The sequence below is a fragment of the Bos indicus genome, chromosome 3 (assembly GCF_029378745.1).
Source record: "Bos indicus isolate NIAB-ARS_2022 breed Sahiwal x Tharparkar chromosome 3, NIAB-ARS_B.indTharparkar_mat_pri_1.0, whole genome shotgun sequence".
Lineage (NCBI taxonomy): Eukaryota > Metazoa > Chordata > Mammalia > Artiodactyla > Bovidae > Bos > Bos indicus.
This window is the reverse complement of record NC_091762.1, coordinates 80,817,509-80,834,032: the sequence shown is the minus strand read 5'-3', so window position 1 is coordinate 80,834,032 and position 16,524 is coordinate 80,817,509. Positions and strand designations below refer to the sequence as shown.

Below are 16,524 nucleotides of genomic sequence, written 5' to 3'. Positions count from 1 at the left end.
TAAATCCACCGTTCATTTAAGCAGCCTCACAGGATACATATTCCCAAAAAAAGTCAGAGGCAGCGATTGTTCTATTTCTACCATATCTATACCCATCCCCTAGGCCTCTCCCTTTATATTCTCTGTCCCTTATTAAAAAAAAAGGGACAGCGGCAGCTCCTGAGGGTGCTGACTAATGTCCTGTGTGCATGAACAGGCAGGCATGTGCATGCTGCCACTCTTTGTCAGATGGAGAAACACACAATCCCTGAGAAAACACTGGAAGATGCTTCCTCTTATAAACTTTGACCTGAAACGAGAGAGAATGGAGAATGGCTCTAGATGTCCAGAGAGGTGAATGGTCAGGAGTGAAACTTGCCTCTCCCAAGTCACGGATCCTCTTTAAGAACCGCTTTTCAAAATGTGTGGGATCCACTTCAGTTGTTGGCTTTTTTTCTGATACAATGTCTGGATCTAACAGAAGAGAGAAAACATGTTAAAAAAGAGTGAATGCCCCTCCAGGCTTCAAGTTGTCACCCCCTCCCCCGGGCCCTGGCTGGTCTTGGTTAAACAACTTAAGGCAGTCTTACTCTGCTCCTCCAGCTTATTGATGTCTCTCATGATGGCTCGGAAGAAGGGTCTCTGGTTGGGGTCGTAGTTCATGCAGCGGGTCATCAAGTCAGCTAGCTCCTTACAAGATGGGGTCACTGGCCTGCACCGGCTTTCATAGAATCTCTCTTTCTGCAAAGAAGAGGACCATGTTGAAGAAACCAAAGGAACCACCCACAAACCTTTTAACCCCAGGTCAGAAAGAGTTACCTAACAATCCCTAATTTAATTCCCAACAGCTCTGCTTAAGGGTAGACTTCATAAATGTGAGTACTGCTGTTGCCTTTTTTCACAGCTGTGGAAAATCTCCTGATACAAAAATAGTCTGAATTCAAGGAAAATACGCAGTATATCCTACCCAGTCCCAAATAAGCTGTATTCCTGCAAAGTCATGCAACCTTCTGGAATATGACTTGGCAACATGTGTAGAAATCTTCAGATTCTTCAAACTCTTTGACTCATTAATTGCAACTACGGAATGACTCACAAATAAGTCAGATATAAACAAAGACTTATATTTAAAGATATTCCCTGCAAAATTAAACAGAACATTACAAATATGAAAACAACCTCAAGGCCAAGTATCTAATTTTAGTTAAATTAAGTAAATTAGAATTTAATGAAACAATGAACTCTTAAATCAATTTAATCATATAGGATATTACATTAAGTCAAACAATTCAGCATGGTCCCAATTTTGTTTAAACTGATAAAAACAGACAGGAAGACAATATGCCAAAGTGTTAAATATTAGTCAAGGGTGACTGGAATATAGTGATTAATATTTTCTTTTTTAAAAATAGTTTTCTCTATTTCCCAAATTCTCATCAAGTGGTTACTTTAAAATTCTGAAACAAATGATTGATTTATTTAAATCATTAAAAAAATTCAGTAAATTTACTACGCTCCAGACTCTGGTCTGTAGCTGAATCTCAAGGGTACTGGTTTCTCTTGTGGTCCCTGTGGATCCTGCTGTAGGGGTGGGGAGTTAGGCTCCAGAGGAGAGGAGGAAAAGCGAGAGAATGAGGGAGCTGAGGGCTGCCCCTGCCTTGGAGTATTGCTCACTCTTCCAGGCTCCAGTGCAGACCTTTGCTTACCCTGTCTCCATATTCTACTCAGCCCCGGGTAAACACAAGGTGCTCAAACATACTGACAGCAAATGGTATGCCGTTTTGTTTCCAAGGAAGTTAAAATTACTCCCAAAAGTCCTGCCTGAAAATTCCAAATAGCAGATCTACAGAGGTGCTGATTTCTCCATGGGTTTTAGCTTAATTCCTCTTGCCCAAGTCTTGCACCACGTTCATCTGTCAGAAGATTAACTGGTTAGAGGTTCTTTAGCCTCTTTGGTATCTCCTCCAAGCGCACCCTCCACACTGAATCCCCACTGCCACTTCCTGGCTCAGGCTCTCACCATTGAGCACCGCAGGGGACTCAGTGCCCTGCCCTCTCCTCAGCCTGTCCATCTAACTACCGTCTAAGCGCGCCGTGCCGGCGCGGCCTCCAAGCCCTTCACCGGGCCTCCAAGCCCTTCACCGGGCATTTAGGGCCTCTAGAAACCTAACCTCACACAACCCTTCCCACCTGTTCACCTGTCACTCCTCTCCACACTCCAGGCAAATGGAACCACTTACTGCTTCCTGTAGATGTCTGAAATGCCACCTTCCCCTGGACTTGGATCATTCCCTCCCAGCTACAAGTGACTCCTGCCCCGCTAAACACACAAGGCGCATTCCAGAAAGCAAATCAGTGAGTGGGGATCAGTGGTCCTTCACTATAACTGCTACTGCAGTATCCCTTTAGAGTTAGAAAGCTCTACTAGCTCTCTGCAAGTGAACAAGCAAGAGTTAGCCTTGAAGTTGTGCATCCTAGCTGAATAACCCAGGCCATGAGCCACCTGCATCTCGGTTACCTGACCTGTAAAACAAGAGTAATGACACTACCCTACCCAACACACATGGCTCTTTGGGTGATGGTTTCAGATCCTTACTGCTAGTTTAGCCCAATTCTCCTTCTAGACCCTAAGGTCACTACGGGCAGGTAAGGCCTGTGTCTCTTTCATTGTGAACCCCTAGCTTCAACTTAGGACAATGCCTGGTACACAGGCAGGACTCATAAATACTTGTGTGTTAATCCTGAGATGCTAGAATCAGCTCCTGAGCTCGTATTGTATACCTGGCACTCTACGTGCATTATTTGATTAATCGTCGTAACAACCCTGCAAAGTAGGTACTCTTTATCTCCATTTCATAGATGATGAATCCAGGCCCAAGGAAACTAACGTGTGAGGTTACACAGCCAGTAAGCCTGTGGAGGAGAGTCAAACCCGTGACCGTCTCCTCTCACAGTGTGGGGTTTCCTGATAATTCCTGAGACGCCCCTGTGTGTTCAAGGGGCCCTCACTCAGCTCCCAACTGGAAAGCAGGCGCTCACCTCAATCAGCGTCTTGTCTTTCAAGGGGATCTCGCCATTGTAGCAGATTTCCCAGAGTGTGGTTCCAAAGCTCCACTTGTCAGCAGCCACACTCAGATTCTTGGAGTCTTCAACACACTCGGGAGCAATCCAGGGGATTCGTTCTATGCACTCTGGAAAAGCCAAGAGGCGTTCACAGATCAGTGTCTGCAATACCTGGGGAGTGTATCACCACCACTGCAGCAAGAACTGGAAGTTAACAAAGAAATGCCTTCAAGCACTGTTTTCCAAACGTAGGCCGTGGCTGGACTGGGCCTGTGGAAAGCTTGTTAAAGGGGCAGTTTTCCAGCCCCTCAGCCCTGGCCCTTCTGATGCACCTGTCTGAGACAGGGCCTGCAGATGTGTCTGTTTAACAAAGACTCCCCAGGAGGGGGTGGGAGCCCATCTTCTGAAGCTTTGGCTTCAAAAACAGCAAGTCACCCCCGAGTGGAGGAGGTCACATGGACAAAGGGTTAAGAAAGGGAAGGCCAGGGAGAAGAGGCCAACACATGCAGAGTGGGCACAGGCTAACCTCCCCTTCCCCCCACACTCTGCACCATCCAATGTCACACTTCTCTAACGTGGGTTTTCTTTCATTTGAGAAAGAACAAAAGAAGTCACACATCTCTTGCACCCAGCTGCTGACCAAGGCCAATAAGCTGTTTGGACCCCCTGCCACGTCCACAGAAATGGCCCTGAATGAGCTCAGTGGCCTCCTGGAGCAGCCTCTCAGCCCCTGATGGAAACAGGCAAGAAGCCACTCCCGAGCTGGGCAGTGATGCTCAGGCCTGGTGGCCCTCCTTTCCGCCTTCTCACGTCCTTCCTCCTGACAGACAAGTGCAGGCTGGCCCTAGGACCGTGTGCCTACCGTCGCCTTGCTGCCGGCTCACCTCACTGGCCTATAAGGCCCAGATGAAACCCACCTCCTTGCTGATTCACTCTCTGGGCCCCCCGGATGTCGTCTCTCTCCTCTGAATTTTACTGGCCCCTCTTGCAGCATCCCCAGGCTTCTCTACTTGTTCTAGAGTCACCGGTGTCTGTGTCTCAGACCCTTGCTGATAATAGGACCCCCGACAGGTTCAGGGCTGGGTCCGTCTCAGGACTGCTGGACGATGGCCAGGCAGTAAGTGTCAAAAGGTGCCAAAGGATGCTCCCTGCTCCCCTTCCAAAGAGTGGATGATTTGGGTCTTATTTGTGAGGCCTGTCCTTCATCCTGGTTTCCTTCTAAACTCAGTCCATTCCTTGACTGAATGACTGAGCAAAACTCTCACTGCTGAAGACCACAGGCCATGGCAAGTGGGGGGTACCAGGCCCAGGGGCGCTCTGGGACCCCACATGGGCCTAGAGACAGAGCACGAACTATGCAGTGCCACGCAGCGTTTCAGCTGACGGGTCTGCCCACTCCTCTGGAGTTGTCGGCTCAGGGTGACTCATTCAAAGACAAGATGCCTCAGCAATGCTAAGGCACCTCCCCAAACTGCTCACTCGCTACAGGGGATTTCAAAAGGAACACAGGGAGGACCCAGGGCCCATTCCTCCTGACACCCCTCTGACCACCCAGGACCCACAGCCTCCCTCTGAGCAAGGTGCTACCCCTACACCTCAAACAAGCCCCTTCATCACCAGGACCAGATATGTCTTGGCCAAGTGGTTTCTTCTACTGCACAGACAGCTCCTTGAGGTCAGAGACCAACCCTCCCCCGCACAGCATCTCCTCCACCCCCAAGGGCTGGGCAGGAGCAACAGACACCTTTTGCAGAAGTATGCTTTCTAAAAGGAGAGAGAACCCCAGCCCAGCCCCTCCCCAGCTGGCCTGGACCTGCCTGCAGGGGGTGGGGAGGACATGGGAGGGAGGGGGAGCGCACCTTGCCTGGAGAGCACAGTGATGGGGATGCCAGGGTCACTGAGCTTGATGAAGGGGCCGCACTCACTGTCGATGCCCTCGCGGGCCAGAAGGAGGTTTTTAGTGCACACATTTCCGTGGACCAGGTCTTTATCCTCCTGCGGAGTGAAAAGGCTGACTCAGCAGAAATGGCAGTGCTGCTCCCTCCTTCCCGAGCCCCCTCCTGTTTCCAGCCCTCGGGTCGTAACCCACATTCCCCCAGCCTCAGCCAGACCCGGGCAGCCAAGAGCTCCCATGGATGATCTGTGCAACTTGGGCACGTTCTATAACATCCCTCTGCTCTACTTCCCTCATCAGGGAGACAGGGATGACTAGGGTCGGGGGAGGGGGGTGGTGGGTGGGCAGGCTTCATAAGGCTTTTGTGAGAATTAAAGTGGTGAGAGCCTAAAAACACATGCACAGCTGAAGCATGGTAAGCACTCAATAAATGTGAGCTACTGCTGATCCCAACAGATTCATTCACTCATTCAGCAAGTACTGTAATATTTCTACTCTCACCATACAATGCAGTACCCAAGTCAGTCTTCTGAAGGGATAAAATTTCCCTCTAAGCAGGATCCATACGTAAGCACACAGAACAGCCCAAGATGGTGGTTTTCACTAATCACCAGGCACACCTGTATAAAGGCACACAGCCCGGGCCCTCCAGTCTGCTTGGTTAGTACCTCCCTCCTGCCTCCCCTACTAGGAATTCTGGTTCTTGGCTGAGACGACAGACATCAGAACATACTTACCAAGTAACTCAGGGCGCTGGCCAGCTGTTTGGCAACTTTAAACTTCCAGGGTGTGGTGAGGACGTCACTTTTCCGATGCATGAAGAGGTCCAGGGGTCCCCCCTCCACAAACTCTTCCACCATGATATCTACAAACACAAAAACGGCCACATCTGCAACCTGACGTCCATCTGGGACAGCACCCTCCCCGATTCCCTCACCAGAGCCTGGTTTACTGACTGGTACTCAGCTTGACAGTCCAAGTGGCACAGTACTTCAGAGTCGGACAGGCTTGGGTTCAAGCCCTGCCTGACGCTCCTTCTACTCTGACTCTCTGAGCAATGAACTCAGCCCACCCACTCTCCACTTCCAGTGTGGGACCCAGAGCTGGCCAGAAGTAAACATTCAAGAAATCAATGAAAAACAAATGAGATTTACTTCCATGTCCACTACTAGCTTAAGCAAGTGACCTGCTCAGCGCTTTGCATTCCTTGATTACAAAAAGAAAAGCAAGAAGCCTGAGCAACATGAAGTAGATGTCAGCTCCCAGTCATCTTCACAGCAGCCATGCTCCCCGGCTAGGACCACCCTCCCCTTCCAAAGAGAAACACTTACTCTCCACATCTCGGACGCAAACCCCATAGAGGTACACGATGTGTTTGTGGGAGACCTGCCTCATCATGCTGGCTGCCTCAAAGAAGGCCTGTGGGAGAACAGGACAAAGACATGTCAAGGGCAGGCCTCCACTGACCGGACCCTAAAGTGGCTCAGCTGAGAGGGAAGGCAGTGGATCCCAGGGAAGCTCACCACTGTCCTCGTCCAAAGGCCTGGCCTCAACTGCCCGGAGGCACTGCCAAGCCTCTACTGTGAGTGTCACCTGGCTGGGACATAGGACTTAGGTAGAAACCCCATAGGACACAGTGCTGGGCTGGTGGGCTAGGCTGGCAGCAACTTCCTCATTGGATATTCATGTCCACTGCTGCTTCCTTCAAAGGTTGCAAAGTAACAACGTTTGACACTATATTAGAATAAAAGGAAAACCAAGGCAGCAGATGTCTGTCGAGACTCGGCTTTGTCTCTAACAGGATGTGGGAATCGTGGGTCAGTCATTTGACTCCTCTGGGCTTTACTTTTCCAGACTCTGGGTGATAGCCTGGGCTGCATCAGGGCTTTTGAGACCACTCAGCTAGTGTCCAAGGCTCCACGGCCGCCACGTGAACCTCTAGGAGGACACAGGAGAGAGTGGGACAGACAGGGAGGGACAGGCCAAGGTGGGGGGACTGCTCAAACCACCGTATCTGTACTCCCTCGCTTGCTTCCTATGCCGCGTTAACCCAAGATTCTATTTGAAGAAAGGAATCTTGACTGGAAAACAAGGCCAGAATGGGCAAGGGTTCCTCTCAGCCCACTGTGCTCTACTGGCTGCACAGATGGGGGAGGGCGATGAGGGTGACACTTGCCAGAGAAATGTCCCTGTGGCTGGGGTCTAAGACCTTCAGGATGACTTTTATTCTCTTCTCTTCAGAAGTCCCTTCGTCATCCTTGTAATCCGTGAGGGTCCCAGAGTAGATGTGTGTCCGCGTGCCTCTCCCAAGGTGCTCGCCCTGAAGGGGGAAGCGGGAGGTTAGCGTGACCCTCCCTGGGGCTGCAGTGATGCCGGTCTGAGTCCTCTGGGGGGCACACACACACACTGCTCGGGTGGGACAACAGCAAAGGGGCCCCAGCAGCTCACATCTCTCGGGGCCTGGGCCTGTCAGGCCTCCAGAGGAAACAAAAAGCTACTTGGCCCAACACAGCGGAGGCACTTCCTGGGCCCCAGGAGACAATCCTCTTATTCTCTGAACAGCAACCCGCTGTATCTCCCTCCAGGAACAGCCTGGGGCCAAAATATCAACAGTGACCTTTCGTACAACTTCCAAGGGTGCCCTTAATAGCCACCAATGCTGGCCCCACCCTGGGCCTCCAGAGCAGGACATCGCAGGAGGTTCCTCCACCCACAGGCTGGGAAATAGGAGAACAGGCTTGTGAGTCCTGGCCCTACTGCTTATTGGCCTTTGGGGAACTTGCTTTCATCACACTCAGTCTGCACCCGTTTTCTGTAAATAGGTTAACAGTATACCTGTCTCCTAGGGTTGGTGTTAATTATCAAATGAAGAATTAGGTAGAAAAGTTCCTGGCACACGGTGAGTAGAAGTCAATCTGTCGGCCGATGTGTTTTGTCTAATCGCCCCCTCGCACCTATTCATTCTCTACCCATCTATCTGATGCACAGGTATACGTGTGCATGCTTTCAAACTAGCAGTACAATTTGTACATGCACATGCCCTAGCAATCCCTAGAGGAAGTTGACTGATAGCAGAGGCAGACTCAGGAGGGACAGGCCTCAGTTTCCCCACATATGAAAAGGTAATAAAACCAAATCAGCAGCATGAGAACTAAATGAGATCATCTGCTCAAGGCCCTGAACATACAACAAACAATGATCTGTCTTTAAGGCCCTTTTGGCTTAAGCTTAGACTCCACCTGCAATGTGGGAGACCCAGGTTCGATCCCTGGGTCAGGAAGATCCCCTGCAGAAGGAAATGACAACCCACTCCAGTATTCTTGCCTGGAGAATTCCATGGACAGAGGAGCCTGGCGGGCTGCAGTCCATGGGGTTGCAGAGAGTCAGACATGGCTGAGTGACTAACACACACACACACAGAGATTAAGTTTTAATAATTCTGAATTAAATACTCTTACTATTTGGAGTGAATCCAAATGTGAGTCACGAAACTCAGGCATTGTCAAGCTAATGATATTAACCCCACAAAACGTGTAACTGGGAGTTCTATCATTCTACTGATATGTATTATTCTAGGACCTCCTCTAAATGCAGAAGATGCTTTGTGGCTGACTCCCTAGGCTGATTTCTGTCTCTCTTAAGAATGTACACAATCGTTAATTTGGTATATTAATTTGCACAAATGCCACCGTTTGTCATCTGTCACAGCAGAATGGTGGTACATCTGCCCTGTCTACTGTATCCTGGCAAGGCCCTGTGGCTATTCATTAAAGCTGCATCTGTCATGAAGCGATTCATCAAGCTTATGGGAAGTTGTGTTCCCAGAACATCCTGTAAAAGCCATATGCTTTCAGAATAATTACTGTTCCCCCAGAAGCGTTGCTTATTCCGGGGGCCAAGTCACAGCACTGTGTGGTAAGGATTCCACAGCAACTGTGTGTCCCACTCCAGCCTCCCCCCACGCTGCGCCCTGTCTTTGCTGAGTGCTTGTCCATCCTCTGGGGCTCTGCTTTGATGCCACTTCCCCCAGGACACCACTGCTGTCCCAAGACCAGGCAGCATGGTCATTTGACAGACCCACACCCTGCCATTCCTCTCTACTCGGGACTTGTCTCCTGATAGTTTAATTATCTACTCAGGATAGATAAGAATCTGCCTCCCCCACCGGACTGTGTGCCTGCTGAGGGTGGCGGTCATGCCTGGCACAGGGAAGTGCTCAGTCACTCTTGGCTAAATGAACACTGGAGGCACAGAGGATGGCACAGAGGCCCAGAGGCTCAAGGGGAAGAAGAGAAGGAAGACCCTGGGTACACGTCAAGTTCCAGGAAGAAAAGAGGCTGGGGTGCTGCCCATCTCTGGACACAGCTCTGATACCCTGAGGGACAGAACAGTGAGATCTGCCCTCAGGAAAGCATTTACATAGTGAAGCAGGGCATTTGCCCCTGTGGACTTCCACTCCCTCAAGACCTCCTCAATCATTTCAGGAACTGATTTCAAAAAGCAGATGAACAACCCAGCCTCAGGCCTGCTACCCTTTGCCTGGTCCTCAACGAGTGAGCCCACGACTCGCCCTCCAGCACCTCCAAGATGGGGCAGCCTCTCTGGGGCAGTAAGCGGCCTGCACAGATTTCCTTCCCTCCCAGGCTGCTGGCACACTGGCTTAGTCTCCCCCTTGTGTCAGGGGGCTTAGGTGGGGGGTACATAACAGAAAGTGGGGGTTCCCTGGACCTCATACCCTACAAGGCCCAAGGGCAGCTACGAGGAAAACTGGGCCTGCCCAAGCCTGCAGACACTGGGCCACAGCCCTCCGGAGGCTAGAACCCTGGTCTGAGGTGTCAGTTTCTGGGCACAGCTCTCTCCTTCAGGTCTGAACTGTGTGTCTCCTGCTCCCTCACTGTGCTCTGTGCGCCCTCAGCTTTGTTCTGTCTGGAAATGTCATCAGAAAGCCCAGGACTGAAATTCAGAAGCGCCTTGTCACAAAGCATGTTTTGGGGCCATGAGAGTCATCAGCCTATAATCCCCTATGGAGATCTGTCAACATGCCCACCAAATTCTCCAACTACTTCTAGGGCTGGTCCCTACAACTACAGGAACCGGGAATGGAAGGTCTCTGTAGCCCTCGATAACCATTCAAAAATTGACTAAGCCAGGTCCTTCAAGGAGAGAGTCTAGGGTGCATCAGCAAGGCTGGGTGGACAGCAGGGCACCTGCTGGCTGACCAGCTTCACCTATGAAAGGGAAGTCCCCTTGTTCATCAGGATCTCTGCAAACATGACTTTGTTCTCCCCAGGTTCCCCAGGCTTCTCCACTGTGAGGAGGCAGGGCCAGGTCTGTTCCCAGGAATGGCAGCAATGACTCACTTGCGTAATATCTTTCTTGAGGATTCGATCGAAACTCAGCTGGCTCATGGTGTAGACAGGCTGCCACTCCTGGGCTTTCTTGGTGGCCACCAGCAGATTGGAGATTTCTATGGAAGAAAGAAAGAGAAGTCTGAGTGGAGCAATGAAGGTTTAACGTCCCAGTTGCCAACATCTCCTCGGCCATGGGCTTGCTCAACACATACATGGGCACTTGTTGGCTCCGTCACTCAACAAATATTTACTAAGTACTTGATTCCTGCCCTCCAGGAGCTCATCAGCAAGGCTAATAACAGAGCCAATATGAATCAAATAATCAATCAAAATCTGTGCCACTACTCTTAAAGGGCAGGCACTCCGGGGTTGACACAGCAGGATCTGTACTGGTAAGAGAAGTCAGGGGAGGAAATGAAATGTTAGAAGCTGAGAACAGAAACTCTATAAGGTAGGGCCTGTGTCTGTATTATTTCCTGCTCTGCCTTCACAGCCTGGTACACAGTAGGCACTCAATAAATACTTGTTAAACATATGAATGAAGAACAGAGTGTGGGCTGAAGGATGAGAACTGAGGACAAAGGAAGCACACCAGAAGTGACAGGAACCAAAATGGGAGGGTTAAAACCCCAGGTTCCGTGAAGAACAGGGTGGGTGACCCAAAAAAGAAGGCTGTGCCAGAGGCTTTCTAGTTCCTAGCAGTGCCGACAACAAGGAGGCATTTAATGAACTGCTGGCTCAATGTTCAGATTTCAAGCAGACCATCCCCCAGATTCTACTGATTCAAATAACAAACTAGACCCCTTATAAAATCTGCTAAGTCAGGGTGAGCACAGGTGGCATGCAAGTCGCTGTCCCACCATGGAGCCACTCTGAGTTCCAAGGTTATCGTGAGGGAAGAAAGCACCTTCCAGATCGGACCAGTCACCAGAGTATTCATCCACTGTCCTTAAGCAATGGGCCAAGTGACTCAAATCCTCTATCCTGCCAGGCAGGATTTGTTATTTTCTTTTGTTTTTTTCAGCTCACACTTTCTGACTACCTTCTCTGTGCCAGTCACTGTCCTACGGAGTTTTATACACATTAGCTCCTTCCCTTATGACAATCCTATGAGATATATAGTATTCTTATCCCCTTATAGATCAGAAAACAGATTCAGAGCTATTAAATCATTTGCCCAAGGTCAGGCTCTGGATTCATGCTGCATTCAGGGCTGGCTCCAGTCTCTTGCCTCCACAGCATGCCTGGCCCTAGTGGAAGGGGGTACAAATCTGGGAGCCAAAAGCTTGTTCAGATACAGGCTCCCCTGTTATCATACCTTGAGTACCCCGTTTTCAGACTCTCCTCCATTCTGTTATCCTGACTCTAACCCCAGTTACCTGGGAAAAATCAGCTTCAAGCAGGCAACTCTGGAGAAAAGACATGAAGAAAGGGCCACCTGAGTGGTGCCCAAGGGAAGGGTGTAGGCAGTAGGGCCACTGAGGAAATCAGAGAAGAGAGTGGGAACAGGGGCCATTTGTGGGCCACTTCAGAGAACATGGAACTGGGATCAAGAGTGGGGAAAGCTGGTAAACGTCCATGAACCTGTTTCCCCACTACAAAAATGGGGGACACAGTTATGCTCCTCACTGGGGTGCTGTGAGGGATAAATGAGATGATGCTCGTGGAGGGTCAATGCCTGGTGGGAGGTGACTGCCCCGTAACTGGCAGCCCCTGTGACTATGAACGGTGTCACATCGGTCAGCACCTTCATCTGTGTTGCACCACCTGATTCCTGGAGCTTTGGCAATGATCTGCTAAGTCCTCAGTGTCAGAGCTGAACCGTGTAGAAATCAAGCTCCAAGATTTGACTGCACGGATGAGAACATGAGAGAATCAGTGGTGACTGGTCAGTAGTTCCCCATCTCTTAACACGGTCACCCTCAGACTTGGAGAGGGACAGCAGCACTGGGCAAGGCACAAGAGAAGTAGACTTTCTTGACTATCACACTCATTCTGAGGGGCCGCCTGATTTTATTTATTCCATGAAGTTTCTTGGGTGCATTGAAGTGTGAAACCCAGGCTGGGCTCTGGCCATCGGAAGCCAGTGCTCAGGAGGGCTGAGGCGCTGAGAAACTCAAAATGACACTCTCCTCAGTTTTCACAATTGCGCCACTTCTCTAATTTGCAGGTGGCAGAGGGAAGACGAGGCTTCTGAGGGCATACGTGGAAAAGCCACCCACATACGCATAGTCTCGCTCTACCCCCCACAGCACCCACCCCCAAAGGTCAGGAGAACTGACCCTCACCCCCAAGTCTCGGGCTGGTAACTGCACTTGTAACTCTGCAGAGGGTGTGATACAGGGGAAAGAGCACTGTGGTTGGAGTCGGAAAACATGAGTTCAAATTCCCATGCCTCCTCTAACTATCGAAGCAATCTTGAGTAAGTATAATGGATAGCAACATACTATGGATCATTATGAAGATTAAACAACTTAAACCATGAAAGAACCTCAATGGGTGGCTGGCAAACTTAAGAATTACTCATGTGATAATAGATGACAGCAGCCATTATCATCACCATTATTATTTACTGCTACTTTTTTTTTTTAACTGCTACTCTCAGTGTAACCACTAGGGATACAAACAGTTGTGTGATTCTGAACAAGTTAGTGAATATTTCTGACTCTCAATTTCCTCATATTTATAATAGCTACAAAGAACTAACTTAAAAATGCAGATAAACTGCTTGGGACTAGTAGGTACACACCAATGTGGTGGCTCCTGCTGTAACTATTCACTCGACATGAGGGAGCGCCCATTCTGTGCTGGGGGCTGCCTCTCCCATGAATCATCGTGGTGAGACCCAGATCCTGTCTTAAGAGTTTATAATCAAGTGGAGAGACAAACACTGAGCATCACATTCAGCTCAGTGCTCCAGAAGCCTCAGCAGAAGCCGTGAGGAGGGTTCAGCCCTGTTCCTGTGCTTCTCCCGCCGCAGCCGCCAGTCCCCAGCAAGGTGGCAGCCGCACCAGAGGCCTCCCAGCAAATTCCAGCAGAGAAACCACATGCCCGTCTCCAGCCTGCCGCCACCTTGCCTCCCGGGCCTGCAGTGCTCCATTTCCTCAGCCTCAGCCTGAACCCACTAATCCCTGAACCCACTAAAGCGAAAAGGGCCTCTCATATCTGGAAGGAGAGATTATGCGAGTGAATAGGGTTCCTGGGCTCTAAGGTTAGAGTCCACCCTGAGGTCTCACAGTCAAGTGGCAGATGTGTTTTTACCTTTGCAGAGTATCTTGAAGCACAAAAACAAAGGCTGCAAGTTACACCCCCAGGCTGGCAGGAAACCCTATCTGATCAACAAGCACACAAGTCCTTCCTCTTTCACCGAGTTCAATGACAGTGCCTTGCTAGGAGACCAAAAAGCGATTCAAACATCAAGCACCCAGGCCCCTTTTTGTGCTGGTGTTGCTTCCTCTGCCCACCACGCACGGAAAGACTCACAGACACACTCTGTTAACAGACAGACTAGAGATCTCTTCAAGAAAATCAGAAATACCAAAGGAACATTTCATGCAAAGATGAGCACAATAAAGGACAGAAATAGTATGGAATAAGCAGAAGCAGAAGATATTAAGAAGAGATGGCAGGAATACACAGAAGAACTATACAAAAAAGATCTTCATGACCCAGATAACCGTGATGGTGTGATCAGTGACCTAGAGCCAGACATCCTGAAATGCGAAGTCAAGTGGGCCTTAGGAAGCATCACTGCCAACAAAGCTAGTGAAGGTGATGGAATTCCAGTTAAGATATTTAAAATCCTAAAAGATGATGTTGTTAAAGTGCTAGAGTCAATATGCAAGCAAATCTGGAAAACTCAGCAGTGGCCACAGGACTGGAAAAGGTCGGTTTTCATTCCAATCCCAAAGAAAGGCAATGCCAAAGAATGCTCAAACTACCGCACAATTGCACTCATCTCACACGCTAGTAAAGTAATGCTCAAAATTCTCCAAGCCAGGCTTCAACAGTATGTGAACTGTGAACTTCCAGATGTTCAAGCTGGGTTTAGAAAAGGCAGAGGAACCAGAGATCAAATTGTCAACATCTGCTGGATCATGGAAAAAGCAAGAGAGTTCCAGAAAAACATCTACTTCTGCTTTACTGACTATGCCAAAGCCTTTGAATGTGTGGATCACAATAAACTGTGGAAAATTCTGAAAAAGATGGGAATACCAGATCACCTTACCTGCCTCTTGAGAAAATCTGTATGCAGGTCAAGAAGTAACAGAACTGGACATGGAACAACAAACTGGTTCCAAATCAGGTAAGGAGTACGTCAAGGCTGTATATTGCCACTCTGCTTATTTAACTTATATGCAGAGTACATCATGAGAAACGCTGGGCTGGAAGAAGCACAAGCCGGAATCAAGATTGCTAGGAGAAATATCAATAACTACAGATACACAAATGATACCATCCTCATGGCAGAAAGTGAAGAAGAACTAAAGAGCCTCTTGATGAAAGTAAAAGAGGAGAGTGAAAAAGTTGGCTTAAAACTCAACACTCAGAAAACTAAAATCATGGCATCCGGTCCCATCACTTCATGGCAAATAGATGGGGAAACAGTGGCTGATTTTATTTTGGGGGGGCTCCAAAATCACTGCAGATGATGACTACAGCCATGCAATTAAAAGATGCTTACTCCTTGGAAGAAAAGCTATGACCAACCTAGACAGCATATTTAAAAGCAGAGACATTTGACCAACAAAGGTCCTTCTAGTCAAAGCTATGGTTTTTCCAGTGGTCATATATGGATGGGAGAGTTGGACTATAAAGAAAGCTGAGCGCTGAAGTATTGATGCTTCTGAACTGTGGTGTTGGAGAAGACTCTTGAGAGTCCCTTGGACTGCAAGGAGATCCAACCAGTCCATCCTAAAGGAAATCAGTTCTGAATATTCATTGGAAGGACTGATGCTAAAGCTGAAACTCCAATACTTTGGCCACCTGATGTGAAGAACTGTCTCACTGGAAAAGACCCTGTTGCTGGGAAAGATTAAAGGCGGGAGGAGAAGAGGACGATAGAGGACGAGATGGTTGGATGGCATCACTGATGTGATGGACCTGAGTTTGAGTAGGCTCTGGGAGTTGGTGATGAACAGGGAAGCCTGGAGTACTGCAGTCCACGGGGTCACAAAGATTTGTACACGACTGAGCAACTGAACCGAACTGAGAGTGTCTTTGACTACACTTGCTGGGTCCTCAGGAACAATGTGCTGCCCTTTCCTTAAGGCCTGACTCCTCCTAAGAAAGGAATCTGACGTATGCAGGCCAGTACTGTGTGGCAGAGAAACATCAAAATAATTGGTACTCAAGGGATCTGGCACTGGAGATAGACCAGGCACTCAAAACCCCTTTGACCCTGGCCTTTAATGAGACCCACTTCACATCTCCAGATCTGTTTTCTCTCCTATCAGATGGGACACTGATCAAGTGACCGTACGTGACCTTACAGTTCTCACATTCTAAGAGGTGATGAATCTACCAGCAGGACATCAATGACACTGTCGATGGTGCTTAAAAAAGAGCAATCACTGGGGAATGCTACCAAACATACAAAGAAAAACTTACATCGATCCTTCTCAAACTCTTTCAAAAGACTCAAGAGGAAGGAACACTCCCAAATTCGTTTTATGAAGCCACCATCTTCCTGATACTAAAACCAGACAAAGACAACAGCAAGAAAGGAAATTATAGGCCCATATCTCTAATGAATACAGACGCAAAACTCCTCAATAAAATACTAGCAAATGTAATTCAGCAACACATAAAGAGGATCACACACCATGACTGAGATAGATTCATCTCAGGGTCACAAAAATGGTTCAACAAACACAAATCAATCTATGTGATACACCACATCAACAAAAGAAAAGACAAACCACATGATCATCTCAATAGATGCAGAAAAAGCATTTGATAAAATTAAACATCCATTCAAAATGGATAGAGAGGGAACATATCTCAGTAAAACATGGAAACAACCTAAACGTCCACTGACAGATGAATGGATAAAGAAGATGTGCAGTATAGAGAGACACACAGAAATATATACACACACACACACAATGCATGTCTGACACACACACACAATGGAACATTATTCAATCATAAAAAGTATGAAATGATGCCATTTGCAGCAACATGGATGGACCCGGAGATTATCAGACTAAGTGAAGTAAGTCAGACAGAGAAAGA

The 16,524-nt window shown here is 48.7% G+C and overlaps 1 protein-coding gene across 2 annotated transcripts in view; it reads right to left on the bottom strand.

Moving 5' to 3' along the window:
• The window catches only part of JAK1 (Janus kinase 1), a 139,515-nt gene that overhangs the window by 6,594 nt on the left and 116,397 nt on the right, over positions 1–16,524 (bottom strand). For both annotated transcript variants that reach the window (XM_070786403.1, XM_070786404.1), the window contains exons 12-19: positions 10,297–10,403; positions 7,113–7,256; positions 6,268–6,355; positions 5,674–5,801; positions 4,902–5,037; positions 3,019–3,170; positions 570–720; positions 359–453 (exon numbers count right to left, since the gene is read on the bottom strand). In XM_070786403.1, the coding sequence (XP_070642504.1) occupies positions 359–453; positions 570–720; positions 3,019–3,170; positions 4,902–5,037; positions 5,674–5,801; positions 6,268–6,355; positions 7,113–7,256; positions 10,297–10,403 (1,001 nt within the window). The remainder of the gene's footprint in view (positions 1–358; positions 454–569; positions 721–3,018; positions 3,171–4,901; positions 5,038–5,673; positions 5,802–6,267; positions 6,356–7,112; positions 7,257–10,296; positions 10,404–16,524) is intronic.